General features: G+C 37.4%; 4 protein-coding genes across 12 annotated transcripts; 2 read left to right on the forward strand and 2 right to left on the reverse strand.

Annotated features, from left to right (window-relative positions):
* Positions 1 to 309: 309 nt before the first annotated feature.
* LOC137734987 (DUF21 domain-containing protein At1g47330) lies at positions 310 to 4,294 on the reverse strand. Its single transcript, XM_068474339.2, has 12 exons — positions 3,934 to 4,294; positions 3,498 to 3,574; positions 3,340 to 3,423; positions 3,116 to 3,229; positions 2,864 to 2,950; positions 2,565 to 2,704; positions 2,389 to 2,476; positions 2,194 to 2,267; positions 1,688 to 1,878; positions 1,147 to 1,370; positions 951 to 997; positions 310 to 780 (listed from the first exon to the last, which is right to left on the reverse strand). The coding sequence occupies exons 1-12, from the start codon at positions 4,109 to 4,111 to the stop codon at positions 540 to 542; spliced, it is 1,545 nt and encodes a 514-aa protein (XP_068330440.1). The 5' UTR covers positions 4,112 to 4,294; the 3' UTR covers positions 310 to 539.
* A 473-nt stretch (positions 4,295 to 4,767) lies between these two features.
* Positions 4,768 to 9,784, reverse strand: LOC137707762 (uncharacterized). Of its 5 annotated transcripts, none has more exons than XR_015956643.1 (8): positions 9,508 to 9,784; positions 9,313 to 9,420; positions 9,056 to 9,186; positions 8,715 to 8,810; positions 8,533 to 8,592; positions 8,253 to 8,344; positions 6,768 to 7,599; positions 4,768 to 6,442 (listed from the first exon to the last, which is right to left on the reverse strand). XR_015956643.1 is itself a non-coding variant. In XM_088685658.1 (6 exons), exons 1-6 carry the CDS (start codon positions 9,731 to 9,733, stop codon positions 8,260 to 8,262), a joined length of 711 nt encoding a protein of 236 aa, XP_088541784.1. In that variant the 5' UTR covers positions 9,734 to 9,784; the 3' UTR covers positions 8,064 to 8,259. The 5 variants fall into 5 exon arrangements, 2 of the variants coding, with proteins under 2 accessions (XP_088541784.1, XP_068302785.1); XR_015956642.1 differs by having other exon boundaries at positions 8,710 to 8,810; XR_015956641.1 differs by lacking the exon at positions 4,768 to 6,442 and having other exon boundaries at positions 7,464 to 7,599; positions 8,201 to 8,344; positions 8,710 to 8,810.
* Positions 5,765 to 7,697, forward strand: LOC137707749 (uncharacterized). Of its 2 annotated transcripts, XM_068446672.2 has the most exons (3): positions 5,765 to 6,227; positions 6,748 to 7,059; positions 7,222 to 7,401. In XM_068446672.2, the coding sequence occupies exons 1-3, from the start codon at positions 5,765 to 5,767 to the stop codon at positions 7,374 to 7,376; spliced, it is 930 nt and encodes a 309-aa protein (XP_068302773.1). In that variant the 3' UTR covers positions 7,377 to 7,401. The 2 variants fall into 2 exon arrangements, with proteins under 2 accessions (XP_068302773.1, XP_068302766.1); XM_068446665.2 differs by having other exon boundaries at positions 6,748 to 7,697.
* A 3,404-nt stretch (positions 9,785 to 13,188) lies between the features above and the next one.
* On the forward strand, positions 13,189 to 18,332 carry LOC137735688 (uncharacterized). 4 transcript variants are annotated; one of them, XM_068475143.2, is made up of 18 exons: positions 13,189 to 13,631; positions 13,911 to 13,996; positions 14,538 to 14,860; positions 15,067 to 15,144; positions 15,251 to 15,471; positions 15,552 to 15,644; positions 15,744 to 15,827; positions 15,915 to 16,031; positions 16,289 to 16,394; positions 16,545 to 16,613; positions 16,780 to 16,833; positions 16,926 to 16,983; positions 17,115 to 17,191; positions 17,277 to 17,347; positions 17,434 to 17,494; positions 17,602 to 17,661; positions 17,786 to 17,848; positions 17,976 to 18,332. In XM_068475143.2, the coding sequence occupies exons 3-18, from the start codon at positions 14,567 to 14,569 to the stop codon at positions 18,096 to 18,098; spliced, it is 1,629 nt and encodes a 542-aa protein (XP_068331244.1). In that variant the 5' UTR covers positions 13,189 to 13,631; positions 13,911 to 13,996; positions 14,538 to 14,566; the 3' UTR covers positions 18,099 to 18,332. The 4 variants fall into 4 exon arrangements, with proteins under 4 accessions (XP_068331244.1, XP_068331237.1, XP_088541691.1 ...); XM_068475136.2 differs by lacking the exon at positions 13,911 to 13,996; XM_088685565.1 differs by lacking the exon at positions 13,911 to 13,996 and having other exon boundaries at positions 14,560 to 14,860.
* The last annotated feature ends 123 nt before the right edge of the window (positions 18,333 to 18,455 follow it).

Below are 18,455 nucleotides of genomic sequence, written 5' to 3' on the forward strand. Positions count from 1 at the left end.
CTCATTCTACACTTCTTCACAGGTGTACTTTTTTTTTTACTTATAGAAAATTTGAAATGTCAAATGAGATTTTTGAAATGCTAATAACAATTCCTTTTACATATTATTCATTTGTATTATGCTCGTGAAGTGAATATTTGATTATAGCGCGAAAACGTATTAATCAAGTTGGTTATATTTTAGGAAAAAAAAGATTGAAACGGAAAAATATCTTCATAGACTCATCACCTCATATTTTTTACACAATTTTTTATAATGTTAGAACAAGAATCGACATTAAACTATGAGGTAGAAGAGAGTCCATAAAAAATTCTACTTTAGGTTTGAATTACTGAAGAATACAAGATTATTAACACTTGATGTAGTGATAGTATTTACGTTCGAGAGAGTTGTCTTAGCAGTGGGTTCTCATCAAACATGTAGAGGATCATATCTTTCTACATAACTAGATAGTATTCGGTTAATTTTACATAATTTTAAACTCAAATATCGATTTTGTGCACCTAAATTTCATTCATGCGAAGAACATACGATCAATCTTACTGATCTCTTGACGTGTCGCCTTCAGAACCTTGATGAGTTGTGGTATGTGAGTCCGTTGGCATTGGACCCACAGCAGTCACCTTATCAGACTCTTGATGTTGAGAAGAACCTGAATATGATGGCACTGATGATGATGTTAGTAGTGGGGCGTGGTTGACAGGGGACCATTGTCCGGAAGGATTGGATGAGTTCGTGTAAGAAGGCTTTTCCTGAGATGCATGCATATTGACCTTAATCCTGCACATCCAAGAAATATTATCATCTTTCGGTCCAAAATACAAGTTTCAGCAATTCTGGTTGTCCTGCTCCCAAAGCAAAGTGATTGACGAACCCGTACTATGGAACCGAAGATTTAAGAAGAATGTGTTGTGCTATTATGTGCAGGTGAAAATCACTTAAAATCTTACCTGTTGTGGATATCGACGTACTCATCTGTTTCATCCCATATCTCTTCCTGGTATAAGCAGAGATTTACAATTCGGATCAATACATGCAACAATTAAAATTTACAGAAATCCAGTATCCAGATAATACTCACACAAGTGTCGTAAGAAAATGCAGGAGCAGATTCAGTTACTTATTCCTACAATGCATGACCATTACCTGAAGAAGTTCTTCAATGACATCCTCCATCGTAATTACTCCTACAAACTCTTCATTGTTTGGGAAAATTGGAATGGGACCGTTCTCAACGTCCAGAATGCAATGTGAACAGCCTCTGTGTCGTTTCTTAAAAGCGGGAGTAGCTGATGGGCTTTTCTTAGATTGTTGACCTCCATCACCATTGTCCAAAGCACTCAGAGCATTGCTTGAACCCACTTTTTCATCTGGAATTCAACAAGAACACAAACTATGTACTTCAAAGGACACACATACAAAAAAGTGGCAGTGATTGAAAAACTCAGGCAAAGCACATACATTGAGAAATCAGATAGCCAGAAACTCAGTTAATCATATCAATCATACAGGACACACAGAACAAGTTACATCCATTAACATACTCAAACGGAACTTTACATTATGAGTACAGAATGAAATATCATGAAACAATTAAATATGAAAACTGAGATATGAATCTTGAACCTCAAAATGAAAATAAACCTAAACAGCAGCATTCTTTTGTTGCTGCTACGAATATACACACCTTTCTTGAATAATGCCACAGGTTGGCCCGCTTGCTTCTTACAATCATCCTTAAACACGGGTGGTTCGCCATCTTTGCCACTCTTTAGTGCATCCTTTTTCCCGTTTGGATACTTAAAGACAACAGCAATGTGACTGTGACCCTTCTGAAATTCATTTAGAATATCATACAGAGGCATGTCTTCTGAAACCCTGTGGAGCAAATGAAAAGGCCAGCCAAGAATTATCATGCTCCAGCCCAATAAAAAATAAAACAGACAGTGAAACAAACTATTTTAGGATGGGGTGTGATATCCACACCCCCTTTTTACTTCTCACACACCTCTTATTAATTTATGTCCTTTGATCTTCTTCATTTTATTCGATCCAACGGTCGGAAATTAAGGTGTGTGAGAAGTAAAAATGGGTGTGTGGAAAGCACACCCTCTTCAGGAATTCTCAAAACTACATTAGCTCATGTCTTGTATCAGATAATAAAAACCAAAATATAATGAGGTACTATCATACCGAGGAATTTTTCTGATCATCAGTTTTCTCAAAGTAACTCCACCTTCTGGATCAACCATCAAGAGATTCTTAACCTGCACTTATATGAAATCAACTGATACATTTGAAGCTAGCATCACTCTTGTTTTTTGGTCGGACATGCAGCATCACTTCAACTTTGATAAAAGTATATAATCAAAGCAAAAATGGAATTACCAGAACAAGACCAATTATATTTCCGGGCTTCCCACAATAAACTGGAACTCTACTATGACCCATTGCCATTATTGCATTCAATGTGTCCCTGGAGAGAAAATAGAGTGACGGATTTTAAAAAATGGAAGAACACATAAAATATGATAGAGAGAACAAACCGAAATCCACAAACCCACAAAGTAAGAGGTGCATCCAGATCAAGGGCAAATGCATTTGTTATGGGAGTCATAGCATCTTTTGCTGTCTTTTCAGTCAATTCAAGTGCCCCAGCAATGATGGTAGTCTCATCATGTGTTAAATCCCCGCCTTTCCCAGCCTAAATAACAAATCATATGCATATGCCATATTTAAACACAGAACATGGGAAACCGGAGGACTTTCGGAAAGTTGAAAGTTCCTAACATATACCACTAGACTACTAGTATAGTGCCTCATGTGAACTTTCAATATGCGAGAGCTTAGTCAGGTTATATACCTCATTTCCATGAAAATTCACAAAAGTCTTTAGCTCTGCTCTTCGTAAAAGGGCAGATTGTCCCTTACCCAGCATATAATCCAGAACCTGCAGAGAGAAAATATATAGAACAAATAAAATGACAGAATAGGAAAAAAAATGCAATTAATAACAGAATATATGCGGCTACGTCAAACAGTCAAGACACATCACACAATTTACAAACATCTAAAGTCGTTGTAATCATTATGTAAGTTCATGCATTAACATCACCTTACTAATGGGATACGAAATGGGGAGGAAAAGAACAAGAAGAAAGCGCACAAATGGGGCCATTGTCGCCCCAACAGTCAATCCATAGCGAGTGCAGACTGCTTGCGGCAATATCTGGAGTAGCAACAAATACAAAGAACCAAAAGTAAACATCTTTTGTAATTATGTAGATACCTTCTTAAACTAATCACTCGGCGTGAAATGCTCTTCCGAAGACAACTTACCTCCCCAAACACCAGGATGAGAGTGACTGATATCACAATGGCCGCCCAAGGAGGCACAAGACTATCCAAAAACACCGGAAGAGCCTAATAACACAAGAAACATCATCAACTACTACGAATTAATTGCCCTAGATAAAGCCACAACATCACACGATTACCTCCATTGCTAACGCGTTTCCGATTAAAAGCGTGCAAAGTAACAGGTGCTGATTCTTCACCACCGGATAAATTTTAGCTGCAAAAAACGGAGCAGTTTAATGCAATTAAACACACGCAAATCCAGTTCTTCTGTAAAGTTCAACTATTCTTTTCACTTGGACTGCAATAAACTGAGTCATCTAGTAATTTAGCTTACTGTCCAGCATCTCACAAAACAATATCATAATTTCCAGTCCAGAAAACCGTTTCCAAAAACGAAATTTGAATAAGTTTCAAACTAAAAAAGTTCTTATAGCTCAGAATCCAGAGGATCGCCCAAAGAAATGAAAAATTCGAAATTCGAAATTGCTGAGCAGCTCCAAATTTCATAAACTAAAAACAAATAACAAATAAAAAAAATTAAAGAAAATGAAATTATGAGGGAAGAAAGCTCACCGGCGTGTTTGCGATCCTGAGGGCGGCCCGACTTCATGAGGACCTCGAGGTCGACGAGGCCGAGGGACATGAGGCCGAGAGTGAGTCCGGCCATCATTCCGGCGAAGCATACCAGGCCTACGATTATCAGCACGTACAAAAAGAACTTCGTCCCGCAGCAGGCCACCACCGCAGCCATCTCCGTCGCTCGGTTGCTGGAGAGTGGAGACCAAAATTTGAAGCCGTGCGCGTTTCTCGGACCTTTTGGGTTGGGTGTACTGGATCTCTTTTTGGCCGGTTCGGTTCCCAAGATTTTTTTATTTGCTTCCACAAAAACACTTGCTTTTAGCGGCGCCAGTGGAGCAAGTGCCCGCGTTAACAAGAATAACTTGCGTTTAATTGAGACGATTAGAACGCGGCATTTTTTTTTTTTTTTTTTTTAATAAAAGATATTATCTACAGAAGAAAGATGAGAACTTAACCTTATAATAAACTGGTAATAATATAATTCAAACTCACCTTTGACAATAATCAAAATTAAGACATTTCACTTACATGTGAAGATGAATATTACTAGACCGTAGTAATTTAAATTCATCATTCTCTTCTTTAAGATAAATAATACCTTTTGTTTAGAACAAAAATTAAAGTGCAACAACAATGGGTGACATGTTTATTGAGAAATAATTTTACACTCTTCACTTCATATATCTTTTTCTAGTTTTATAGTTGTAAGATTAAATAATTAAAGTAAAATTAGTAGTCATATACTAACAAATTTCTATTTCAACCTTCCTTTCTTTTTTCTTACACCTAAGTTTAAATCCGATACTCATAACCATCTGACATGACCCCTAAGTTTGAATTCGCTTCTCTTCTCGTAATCCAGATAGTTTAAAACATCATATCGTGCACACAAAATTAATCAAAAAAAAATCTAACTAATACGATTTTTGTCTCAAAATTCCTATGGAAAAGACAGTATCTTGAGAAACGGGGTATTAACTTCACCTAGGAAAATATTGGTCAAATATGGGCTCTGTCTGCTGATGCCAGTTGTGTGTGTGTCTGGGCCCGTCACTGCTCTCATGCAGCCTTAGTTGATTTCGGGCTCTAGGGCCCATCTCTTTCAAGTTCCAACCAACAAAAGAGAAGTTTCGCTTTTCCAGTTGGAATTACCCGGCTACCAAAGGAAACTACCCCCACAGCTAGTAAGTCTTTTGGCGCGTGGGTTAGTGTCACCATGAGACGAGACTTTCCTCCACCCCTTGGATGCTTGACGCTTCCGACTAATAATACAATGTCACGTCCAAAAATTATATGGCATGCTACTTTTTCGAGACCCCACAGTGGCATCACGGATGCAAGTATAGAGGGTGAATCACTTGAACACGACTACAAACTGATAGCCAATCAATTCGGGGCCTTTTGGGAAACCGCAAACAGCCTAACGTCAATTGCCTTCCTTTGCCACAGTGCAACGCAAGCAAACATGTACCATCAAAATGGATGCCTTTGTCGTATGCACAGCCAAAACCAAACAAATGAGTACTTGTTATGAAACCATGAACTGGATTGGACTGGACTTCCCTTTATTAGGAGCCACTCGCACCAGATAATAGCACAACGGCTATAAGGCCGAAAACACAAACGCACTAATTGGGGCAGTCGTGGACTGCATTGCAACCTTCCCTTTTTATCCAGGCAAAAATTAAAAGCCGGGACGCGACTTGTAAGCCATTTTCTCCAACCCTTTTGGTTTTGTGTTGTGTGGCTCTCTTTTCTTATCCCTCTTATCACCTGCCTCAACCTAACATTTTGATCCCACCTCTATCTTCTGCTTACACATAGCATGCCATATGTTCTCCATTCCTTTCTATTAGTTTCCAAAATTACGTGCAGTTTGAAGGCGTTTCCGTGCAATTCAAAGACCATGTCGAGTCAAGACAATGGCTCGCCTGAGTTCCCAACGTGGCCAGAGTTCAAGCTTCCGGACTTGTTGTCCACAGACACCATTCGACAGGTTCATGCAACGATTGAGAATGAATGGGATCCTCTTCAGCGGTCGGCTTGCCAGACGGCAGCTGGGAGAGCCTTGTGGAATCATGTCATTCATGACCCCCTGGCAGACATACTTGCGGGAGAGTCCTACCTTAAAAGTCTCCATGAGAAGATAAAGAAAGACTGCGTCAACAAGGCGCGAGAAATCTCTGGTGTCATTCTTGCAGTTCGAACGCTCTGGTTTGATTCGAAGCTTGAAGCAGCACTTCATTCCTTCAACGACGGGGAAGCACAAGTAGTTCTTCTTGGGGCAGGTTGGTAAAATCACAATATTTGGTTAATGGTACTCTTTGACACAATGTGGCGTGCATCAAGGTGCACTTCGTGCCTGTGATGTACGATGTTGGGACATTTTTGTGTATAACGGATTTTTAATCATAGGAGTTCTGAGTAACAGATAATCTTGACATCGTGACACTAAATGAGTTGTTCATTTACATTGCTTTATCAGAATCTACTATATGAATCCCTGTAAAGTGAAAAACAAATCCCGTCAAAACGAACACTTTCTAGGAAAACTGATCCTCAACATGCAGTTCTGGCTTCTGATTATGCACCAAAGTAAAATACAGATCACGAATTATTGGTCATGTATATGCATATGTAAACTGTAGGAAACAATGACAAACTTTTAGACCATGCCCCACCCAAATACTAGTTGTAGTTTATACTAAATTATCAATAGCATGTATATGGACACTGAAATCTCTCAAGCTTTCACGTGTACGGAAGTAAATATACAGCCTATAATAAAAATTGCACTTCTTTTTGTAGGAATGGATGCAAGGGCTTACCGATTGAGTTGCCTGAAGGAAAGCAATGTGTTTGAAGTTGATTTTCCTGATCTCCTGCAAATAAAAGCCACTCTCCTGCAAGCAGCGATGGATTCTACAAACGGTCACCCGTGTCTAATGATGACAGCAAAATCCATTACAAGAGTGGCGGCTGATATCAGAAGCAATGACTGGCTCGAAAAACTTCAAACATCAGGGTTTGTGCCAGAGAAGAACACAGTGTGGATGCTAGAAGGCATCCTCTACTACCTAACCCATTCCGAGGCCACGCAGGTACTTGAAACCATAGCAGGCAAGTGCTCGCTTACTCAGACGGTACTCTTGGCAGATTTTATGAACAAACCATCAATCAGTCTTTCCAATTCCATCTTCCATTTCTATAGCGATTGGCCTGATCATCTCCTGCCATCTCTTGGCTTTTCTCATGTTAAACTATCACAAATTGGTGATCCAGATGCTCATTTTGGACTCATGCACGATCCCTCAAATCTGTTCAACAAGCTCCGCAGCTTGCCTAGGTCAGTATATACCCACCCAGATGATGGAACGCCATGCTGTCGCTTGTATTTGGTTGAGGCTTCTGGTTCACCGAATCAAACTATTCCATAGATAGCCAGCAGATACTTACTAAATATCTCCAACTAGCTGCTCAGCTTTTCTAGGTCAGTACATCACAGCCAGGTGATGGAAAACTTCGCTACCGCCTGGTTTGGCCATCTGATTCAACCTATTAGACCATTCCACATGGACCAACAGGTGATAATGATCTGATCAAAAGTGTCAGCTCAAAACTAAAGCAGCATAGGAGTAGGCAGCATCAATATTTGTAGTTCTGCGAAGAAAAATATATTCCATTGGAATGAGAAACTCAAACGAATTTGAGATGTCTGAAAGTTTCCAAGAAGCCAATACTTATATTCAATTGTTCAATTATGTTAGGCAAATTATCAACAACACCCACCAACAACTGGTATGCAAAGTAAGGAAAAAGAAAATAAAAAAAATTAAATATTATAGCTAGTAGAGTCGGGGAACGCAAAGTGTGGATTTTGCTTCATTTCAAGTCATCAACCTAGTTAGTATCATTAAATGACTAGGATGACTTGAAATGTGACGAACTATACATTTCTAATTACAAAAAAAAATGTACATATATAAATCAAGAAAGTTGTTGTTCATTAAAGTTAGTAAGTCTTTATAGAACGACCTCCGATTCATGTCTTTCCAAAACCAAGAGCAGAGCACCTTTCTGTTAACAAAGACCAGAATAATATCGCCACAATGAGAAACTAAGACTGCAATAACTTTGTTAGATTATAAATATCTAACTTATTGAAGTAAATGGCACAAAACATGGTAAAAGCACATGAAAAGGGCAAAAATCAAGAAACAGAATAGACAAGCAACGAGAGATGATCAAATCCACAATATACATGCATCTACAGAATTTCAAGCACGATATCCACTAGATAGTTTTTTTCCTACAAATTGGTCAAGCGTCAAGGCAGTCCTTGATTCCTTGCTCAAATTTGTCTAGGGATGATAAGGTATCCATGAGAGAATCTGCAACCTTCTTTCTGCAGCCAATAGAAAATAGTGAGATGGGAAAATGTATCATTACTAACTTACAACTTGGTACCCTATTATGAGAAACAGAGTACTCAATAAATCTTTCTCAGGGATCAAGAGTGCGACAAAACTGAACGCAAATAAATTTCTACAGAAATTCTCTCTTGCCATGTTTATCTTGATAGAAGAGACATACCTTTCAGTGGCAAATTGAAAGTCGGTCTCATTTACCAGACCATTAAGAGAAGTGAATGATCTGCAACATAACAACCATAAAAAATGGAAATGAAAAAGACAATGTTGTAAATATTACAGCAATTGTATAGAGAAATATACTCCTTGACGATGTAAATATGTCAGACGTAAAATGTACCTTACAAGATCATTTAGGATAGACTCAGCTTCCAATTTTACAGGATCCTTATCACCAAGCAAGGATGATGCGTTCTTTACAACCAAACGGAATGTGCAAACCTGTGAAGTAATAAGTTTGATAATATGAGGTCAATTGGTCAATTAGCAAAAGTTCAACAGTTTCATCAATCTACAAGATTCTTTCAATGCCATGCATCAGAGCCTTAAAAATTCCGATAAATTCAGACAAGATGCTGCTTATAGTAACTATCCAAACAGTTGATTCTATGCACTAAATAGAAATTAAGAGCTGCCGAATCACTCTGATTAAATAAAACAAGGATAAATGAGCGAAAATGTTGAACCTCAACGCCTGTATTGGCTTGAAATGCAACAAACGAGTTCCTGTCCTCTATAACACAATCCCTCGCGGCAGATCTAAACAATCTCCGAACCTCCTCCATCTCCTTGTTCGTATAATCCGAATCCGTAGCCGCTGTAAAAATAAATCACATTAATCCACACGAAATTTTGTATACATAAATCACATTAATCCAGATGAAATTTTACACACACAAATATATATATATATATATATAAATAGAGAGAGAGAGAGAGAGACTGAGTAGTCGATGAGCCGCGACGAGGCTCTCTCGGGAGGCATCAATCGGGGCCAGGAGGAACCTGGAGGCCTTCTTCTTCTGCTCGCGGAGCCAATCCTTTGGTCCTGCTGCGGAAATATGGAAAAAAATGAGGGTTTCGAGATCAAATAACTAGAAACTGAAGGACTAAATCAAAATGGTGCGAGCTAGCTCACAAATGCCGAAGGAGAATCCGGATGCCGCGTCGGGTCGGAAGAGCGAAGGGATGAGAGCGACGAGGGAGAGCAAAGCGACGTCTCTACGACTGCGTTTTGGGAGTTGAAGATTGGGGGAAGCGTTCGGATTTGAAATTAGGGTTTTTGATTTTGGAGGGAAGGATGAGATGGCGGTTACTGTGGGTGAGTAGGAGCTGGAGATGAGGCGGTGCGAAGCAATTGCCATAGTTGTGTGCCTGCTTCTCTTTTGCAACGACGCGTTGTGGAGCGAGTGAGTCAGCGATATACGACTTGGCGTTTTGCTTTCCTCGTCACGTGGGACGCGATTTTGCATTTCCGACTTGGCGAGACACTATTGGTGGGATTTTATTTTGTGCTCTTAATGGACTTCAATAGGAGTTGTCAAGTTTAATGGGCCTTAGCCAATGAACAATTGGGTTTAGTTGGGCTTGGGATGGCAAAATATTCGACGATTGTTTTGGTGCATAAGAATTTTCTTTTTAACTCATTAAGTTTTGAATTTAACTTTCTCTCATCATCTCAGTAATTCTTAAAGTAGTAATATTGCTTTTAATAAAAATATATGTGTACTAAGATCTTTCTAATTGTTGACTTGCATTGTGTTTTATTAATGAGTATTGTTATTTACACATCTTTTTATACTTACAACACACTTTTATCTATTAATTTTTTTCTAATTCATTTGATTAGACGATTATAAATTAAGAGATTTGATTTCATTTTAAAAAAGAAAAAAATAATCAAAATAATTAATAAATCCTTGTCAAGTGAAGTGAGCCACAATTAATAAATGAAAATAATCACAAAAACAATCAAATTATAAATATATTTTATTTTATTTTATAAACAAACGTGAAACATCTTTGATGCAACAACGTGTGCAGTATGCTTGAATTTTTGTTAGTTTCGTCGTCATTAGTGGACTGTGACTCCCTTTGCTTGTTAAATACTTGTCCCGCCCGCCTTCTTCCTTCTCCGAGTCAGATGGCGCCAACGCCTGACGCCTTCAGTTTTTCAGTTACGGACGCATTCGGAGTGCGTTTTTAATGCGATCAAAGCCAGCCAGCCACCCGGCACTCATGCCCAGATTTCTCCCCCGAAGCCACCCGGCCTTCCTGCATGAATTTCTGGTAACGCCTCTCCGCAGTGGCAAACAGCAGTGTTGTAACGTATCAAACTTCTTTTGCCTCAAGTAACGTTCTTTTTTAAGTAAAAAAAAAATTTCCAGTTACTTTTTATTTTCATGTGACCAAAAGAGATTTTTGTTTTTTATTCAACAATTATAGTCCATTGGCACCATTAGTGTAGGACTTTTAAAGCTTTCTACATTAAAGCAAATTGTATATAGAAAGTTGTTAATGACACTTCAAAAAAAATTATTATGCTCCCCAAAAACGTGGAAATAGATGACTAATACTTTCATTCCTTGTAGAGGATAAACTTTATTGTCTCACTTGCAAATAACGTATTTTCACCATTAAAAATTAATAGTTGGAACTATTCAATTTCTTAATCTTCAAGTACAGATCAAGCCTACAAAAAATCATTCAAATTGGATGTCATTTAGTCATCTAATTGTATCAAATAAATCAATGATGTAACTACCAAATATCATACTAGTGATGACCTGTCCACTTATTTGATGCATTTATATGACTAATTGATGATCTTTAAATGATAATTAAGAAACTAAATGGCTCTGGTTGCAACATTTCTACAATAAAGATACGTTATTTACAAGTATAGAAATGAGCATAACTCCGAAGGAGGAATGCAAGTACTATCCAAAACATAATAGAGGAAATAGTACTTTGAGGAATGCATAATGACTTTTCAAATGCAAATAACATCTCACTACACGTGTTATAACATTTATTTATTAATATATATCATACATTTATTATTTCCGAACTTAACGGTCATTCACCCTATAAAGCTTAAAAACACAAAATAAACTTATTTGATAGATCGACCCTTAACCCTAAACCCTTGTTGATGTCGCATGTGTTCTTTTGTGTTATCATCTTCTTCACACAATAACCATATCAACATCGCTGGTCTATCACAATACATCTAAACGTTTCCAATTATTATTGCCTGAATTTCTCATATTCCGACCTCTTTCTCGCCTTTTTCTGACCTTCGGTCCTCATACCTTCTACAACCTCTCATCTTATCTAGCATTTTAGTAAACAAATTGTTCAATTTTTCATATGGCTTCATCAAGATCACTTCATCTACGACCAAGATGTGTTATGTGCTTTACATTTCGGACTATATTGTACTTACTAAGTCTCTGGTCTTCTCGGAAGTTGATTATTAAAGTTGTCGTGTGCTTGGTTAATTGTGGATCGTCAATTCTAATAGGTATACTTCTACCTTATGAATAATAGATGAAATATCTCGGTGAATTTTTCCAACACCAACTGGTCCTATTTTTTTTCCAACACCAACTGGTCCTATTTTTTTTCTTAAAAAAAAAAAATAAAAGTAGTAGATGATTGTGTCTTATGTTGAAGTTTATTCTGGTGGAAAATAGGTTGGATCCCAAATTTCCATGATGTGTATATACAAGCTAAGCTAAAGATGAACTCGACTATGCTGGATCATCAAAACTGAAAGATTATAGAACACAAAGATGTCATCTTCGGCAAAAAAGGTAATGTATAATTTTTGTTTTGGAATGTTGAACGTTTGGTTACAATTTATAAATATTTGAATGGGCTAAAGTTAACTTTGTAAGGAATGAGTCACAAAATGTTAGATATGAGAGACTCAAAATGCACTATACGTGCATTACAAAACCATAAAGATCTAACTTGTAAAATATCTTTTACAAATCAAACCTCTCTTATCTAATATCTTATAGTTACTATATTGTGAGTCATTCTTTACTATTATGACATCAATCCAATGAGACTTGAAAGTTCTCTACTCAGTGACTCGTTTGAACTTCGTTTAAGAAGGTTTAAAATTGCATTCAGGTTTAAAAGCAATTTTGACAATTTTGTGGGGAGCATTTCATAATATGCTTTAACGATCTGTACCGTTTATCTTTTAAAACATAATTCATAAATTATCCTTACAAAAATTTAGACAAATCAAAACTATTAAGACATTATTTATAGTAAAAAAAAAAAATAAACGAATACGTTTAGTAGATCATCCTTACAAAGAAACCCCAAAACTCATAACATGACGGTCATATGATTTTTTATTTTGGCAATTTTTAGTAGACATGATATTTGAAGAAGATCTAAAAGATAGCTAATTCAAATCGTTGAAATGTATTATGGGATAGACTGTATAAAAATTAGAGTAAAAAGTTGTGTAAAAAAAATGATGTCACGAATCTGCCACAGTTTTAATAGAGTTCATATAATATATGTTGAGCTCCCCTTAATAACAACAAATTTAAAAAAAAAAAAATTGCTTAATTTCACATGTTGAAATATGTTTCAAAGTTCAATCTTCTATTTTATAATTTTATTAGTTTAATTTATAATCATCATCAACCATCCTCATCAAATTTTAATAAGAATTAAAACATAAAAAAAAATCTGAAAAATAGTGTGAAATTGGAACATATGCTGAATTAAAAATTAGATTAACAACTCAATTAAAGTTACAAATGGAAAAGTTAATATTATCTTAGTCTCTAGACTACGTGGCACAGCATCTCTCCATCTGCCATGAACAATTTCCCACCACTTTTCCACCACCACCACCACCACCATCATTCGCGTTTCCAGAAACGGAAACAACAACAAATCCGTAGTCCTCCTCTCGTCAGCTCCGTCCCCAGCGAATTTAATTCCCTCTCCCTTCCCACTGCGAGGAATAATACTCCCAACTCCCAACCAAATTAGATGTTCCCTGCCACATAATCCCATTGGCATCGGAATCCCCCGAATCCCATTCCTTCTTATCACCCCTTCCATTCCCTCCCACTCCTCCTCCCAAATGCCTATTTAACACCACCATGCGAATTCCCAAGAAACCCGTTTCCTTCTGCCTCTTTCTGTTTTATCCCGAACTTTCCGCTTCCTCTCTCTTTCCCCGCTTCCGCTCTCCCGGTAAAAGAAAAGGCTTTCACACAATAGGTTCGTTTTTGCTTTCGTCCTCATTGTTTTTCCTTTCAAAGTTTTCAATTTTTAAACCATTTTTTGAGCTTGTGAAGGGTGAATTTTGTGAGGGTAGAGTCTGCATTTACGTTTCGCTGGTGGGTTTTTGTTGTTTTGTGATTTTACCTTGTTATCTGGCGTGAAGCATTTTAGAAGTTAGTAGGAGGAGAAGGCTATAACTATTGGGGGGTTTGTACTGAGAGAGAGCAAAAAGCACAGAGCTTTTCTTTTAACTTTGAGAAAATTGGTAATTTTTAGGTGTCTCTTGGAGCATAGCTTGGAGGATTCTTATAGTTGGAACTTAACCTGGTGCACTGTGCGCTCACTTTTGTTTGGCACTTGAGGTAAGATTCCCCATCCGGGTTCTCTGTTTGTAGAAATGGGGTTTTCTTCTTCTTCTTCTTCATTTTCTAAGAAAATGAAGACTTGTAGTTTGGGAAGTTTTTCGAGAAGGGTCTGGTGAAGAATGAGGGGAAATGAGGATTTTCGAGCTGTTTTTCGAAAAGATTGTAACTTTAGTAATTATTTTCTGTTTGTGAAAATGGGGTTTTCTTCTTCTTGTTCACTCCATCTTTCATTTTTTACTTGTAGACTTGTCGTTTGGGTAGTTGTTTGAAAAGGGTCAGCCGAAGAATGAGTGGAAATGAGGATTTTTGAGCTGTTTTTCGGAAAGCTTTTTGATAGATTGTCACACTCCCTTTTAATTCACATTGTTTGCATGTCTATGATGTTTAATGTGATATTTCTAGATAAGTACCGTATACAGTCATCATCTGAATCTGTTAATGTATGTATAGTGCATCCTGCCTTAGTTAAGTGAAAATATCATCCTTTTCGTTCACTATTAGAAGCTCTAATTTTTGCTCCGTTGCTATAATCTAACAGGAGGTTATCAATTGCATGCCAGTTATTCGATGGAAAAGGGCCACGAAACTGCTGTAGGAGGTGACCAGTCAGCGCATTTTGCACCTATGGGCTCGACTGATGGTGTTCAAAAACCATGTGTATGGTCATCTCCCCAAGGAGGATGTAAAATTGAGATAAGAAAGCAGATCTTCTGCAACAGATCGTTGAATATGAAGAATATTGTTGCGGTAGGATTTGATATGGATTACACATTGGCACAGTACAAGCCAGAAACCTTCGAGTCTCTTGCATATGATGGAACTATCCGGAAGTTGGTGTACGATCTAGGATACCCTCGTGAGGTTTGTCTGTTCTATCATTTGTTCCTACATTTCAGGAAGAAATTGATGTTGTTAACATATCAGATATTCAATTAATTTGGTTTAATATTGCAATTAATCCGGTAGTTAGTGCATTTTAATTTCAACACTAAGCAGGCATCATTTACTACCATTTTAAATTAGGAGCAAATCATAGTAAGTTGATTAACACTCATTACCTGATGTAGTTGCTGAATTGGTCCTTCGATTGGACATATATGGTCAGAGGGTTGGTTCTGGATAAGAAGAGAGGCAACATCTTGAAGGTGATCCGTTGATTATGGTGTTTTTATGTTTTTGTGGTCATTCCAAGTTAGGTTGGATTTCTATTCTTTCTTGCGAATCTCTGTGTGATATTGCATTGGTGTGCAGATGGATCGACATAAGTATGTGAAAGTTGCTTACCATGGATTCAAAGAGTTATCTAAGGAAGATAAAGTTAACACCTATGGAAATACATTAGTGCGGGATTCCTTTGACGAGCCAGATTATATTATCATTGATACCCTCTTTGCCCTTGCTGAAGCTTACATGTTTGCCCAACTGGTTGACTTTAAAGACAAAAATTCGGGAAAATTGCCAGATAGTGTTGAGTAAGAATATGACTTGCTATGTGGTCCGTGGATGGTAAAATTCTTCTATATCAAAATTTATTTTGTATTTTCCTTTTCAGTTACGCTGTTATGTACAAGGATGTTCGAGCTGCTGTTGATTTGTGCCACCGTGATGGAACTTTAAAGCAAATGGTGGCAAATGACCCTCAGCGGTAAGGATAAGCATTGTGTATTAGTTTCACATTATTCTAATCAATCGATCATTGAATGGTAAAACAAATTTACTTGGTCTTCATGCTTATTGCTACAAGGTACATTAATGAAGATACCTCCATAGTTCCTATGCTCAAAATGCTGAGAGATTCCGGCCGTGCTACATTCCTGGTGACAAACAGGTATTTGTGCTTCTTTTATTTCTGTCTAATTTAATTTGAAAATATACATATGTTTTGCTGATAATCAATAACACATCTTACTTACAGTTTATGGGACTATACAAACATTGTAATGAATTTCCTTTGTGAGTCGCGCACAGTGGATGGTAGTAGAAAATGCAATTTCGACTGGCTTAAATACTTCGATGTTGTCATCACTGGCAGGTCTTGATTTTTCCTTTCCTCTAAGCATGCTTTATTGTTCTTCACCATATATTGCCACTCAGTTTATTAATTCATTAACTGGAGAATGCTAATCTGGATTTCACTTGCCCTACCCTTTGCCATCTTGTAGGCTTGTATGAGTTACGTTGTTTATCCTTTATGTTCATCATCTCTGAATTTACTAAGAATTTGCCATCTACCATCCATGTCATAGCTACTGTCATTATACTAACCATTAGAAGCGGTTACCTATGCAGTGCAAAGCCAAGCTTCTTTCATGATGGTAACCGTGCTAATCTGTTTGAGGTAGATCTCGAGTCGGGGATGCTACATAATACTGATAATGGTTCTCCTATGGCTCAGGTTGGTATGCTAGTGTTGATAATTCATTGTATGTCGCATTGTACACGCGTATCCCCTCATTTTATGTAGTTTTATTCATTTATGTCACATTATACACACGTATCCCCTTTATTTTATCTAGTTTTATTTATCAATTTTATATTTTAAAAGGTTGGAAGTTCTTCACCTGCACCTACATTATCATTGAACGGACTGAAGAAGGGTTGTAGAGTTTTCCAGGTACTCTTTCAAATATTTAGTGCATTATAGAATCCTATTAATAGCTTTATCCGAATACATTTACATTATTTCACAACCATCTTTATTTCTATAACCAACATTCTGTTTGCTAATTACTGTGTTAATTATTTTGGCTTGAGTAATGATGCCTTTGACCTTGTTTCAGGGAGGCAGCGTTGGGCATCTTCATAAACTGCTTTCAATTGAGTCAAGTTCACAGGTGAACTATTCTATCCTCGAAGTACGTCAGTTGAAAGAAAAATTTGATGTTATTAACAAATTTGGGTCTAATATTTTGCACATTTTTCATAGGTTCTTTATGTTGGTGACCATATATACGGAGATATTTTGCGCAGCAAAAAGGTTCTTGGTACTGATCATTTTCTTTCTGATATTCGGTTATCAGTGTCACTTCTTTAAACGATGTGCATGTTTTCTTTCTTCAACATTGTTTCCTCAAATGTGATCATACTTTCCCTAATTTCTTGTCTTTATGAACAGGGTGGAGAACAATGCTTGTTGTTCCAGAGCTAGAAAGGGAGGTTGAACTCCTATGGGAATTGAGAGATACCCGCAAGGTCCTTCTAAAATTCAACAGCTGTAGTCTAGTATCATGATCAACAAGCTTATTTAGAATGTAACTCGTACACTGGTTTCATACAGCAACTTCAATTGTTGAGGAATGAGCGCGATCTGATTGAAGACAAAATACATCATCTAAAGTGGTCTCTCAAGTCGGTGTTCATCTAGGTTTCTATTTTGCTTTTATTATTTATTTTGTGAGGGATAATTTACATAGAAGTGAGGTTGCTCTTCTCAGATATGACGATATCAGTGCTGAGGAGAAGCAAAAATTATCTTCTGAATACAATGCGTTGGAGGTAAGCCTGTTAAACATGCAAAGCAAAGTTTATTTCGGCTACTTAAATATGTTGCTTAACAGTTGTGAAATTTGTATTTATCACTTCTTAATGGCTTAACTTTATAGTTCCAAAGAGACCAAGTGCGGTTCATCCATCAACAGTCTCAACGTGAATGTCACCAAATGGTAGTGATTCTCTTGTACAACATCAACTATGCTTTCTGGTTCTGAGGCTTTAGTCCAGTGGTATATGAATTTTCTTGAATTTGGATTCAAGAATGTTGACTTGTTGGTTTGCTTATGATTTCAGTTTCACAAGATTTGGGGACAACTCATGAAGACTGGCTATCAGAACTCTCGCTTTGCCCATCAGGTGAGGTGTAACCCTCCTTTCTAGGTTCCTAGTTCGTTGTTTAGTAATCCTATGCCAAAACTGCTTGCCATAAGGCGGTGGCTCGTTGGGTGTTTGGGTGAAACTTATGGTCATCTGTGATTCGCAGGTTGAAAGATTTGCCTGCCTTTATGCTAGCCAAGTTTCCAACTTGAGCCTCTATTCTCCTGACAAATACTACAGGCCGAGTGAAGACTACATGCCCCATGAATTCGATATTCTTCCCCTGTGAAGCATCTCCGCGTCGTGATAAGAAGAGGCAGCATTTCAGGAGGAGCGTAGTGAGTTCAGCTTTGAGAACCATTAAGCAAAGAGCTAATACAAAAAGCTTAGTACCCCCTTATAAATGTTTGCTCCAATAGATTACTGTAAATTAAGTGCTTATAATCCCTTTACTTTTCTTTGCCCCTGTATGTAGTACAAACTTTTCCGCATTATGAATTAAGAAATGTTTCGTTGCGTGTCATGACTATCCGATTCACTTAGATTTTTTCTCTCCAGATGATATAGCGTTGTTAAGGGCTTGTTTGGAATTGCATTCTGGAAAAGCATTTGGAAGTGCTTTTCTAGAAAGTAGTTCTATGACCTA

This window comes from Pyrus communis, chromosome 15, assembly GCF_041283825.1.
Source record: "Pyrus communis isolate YQ-2024b chromosome 15, ASM4128382v1, whole genome shotgun sequence".
Lineage (NCBI taxonomy): Eukaryota > Viridiplantae > Streptophyta > Magnoliopsida > Rosales > Rosaceae > Pyrus > Pyrus communis.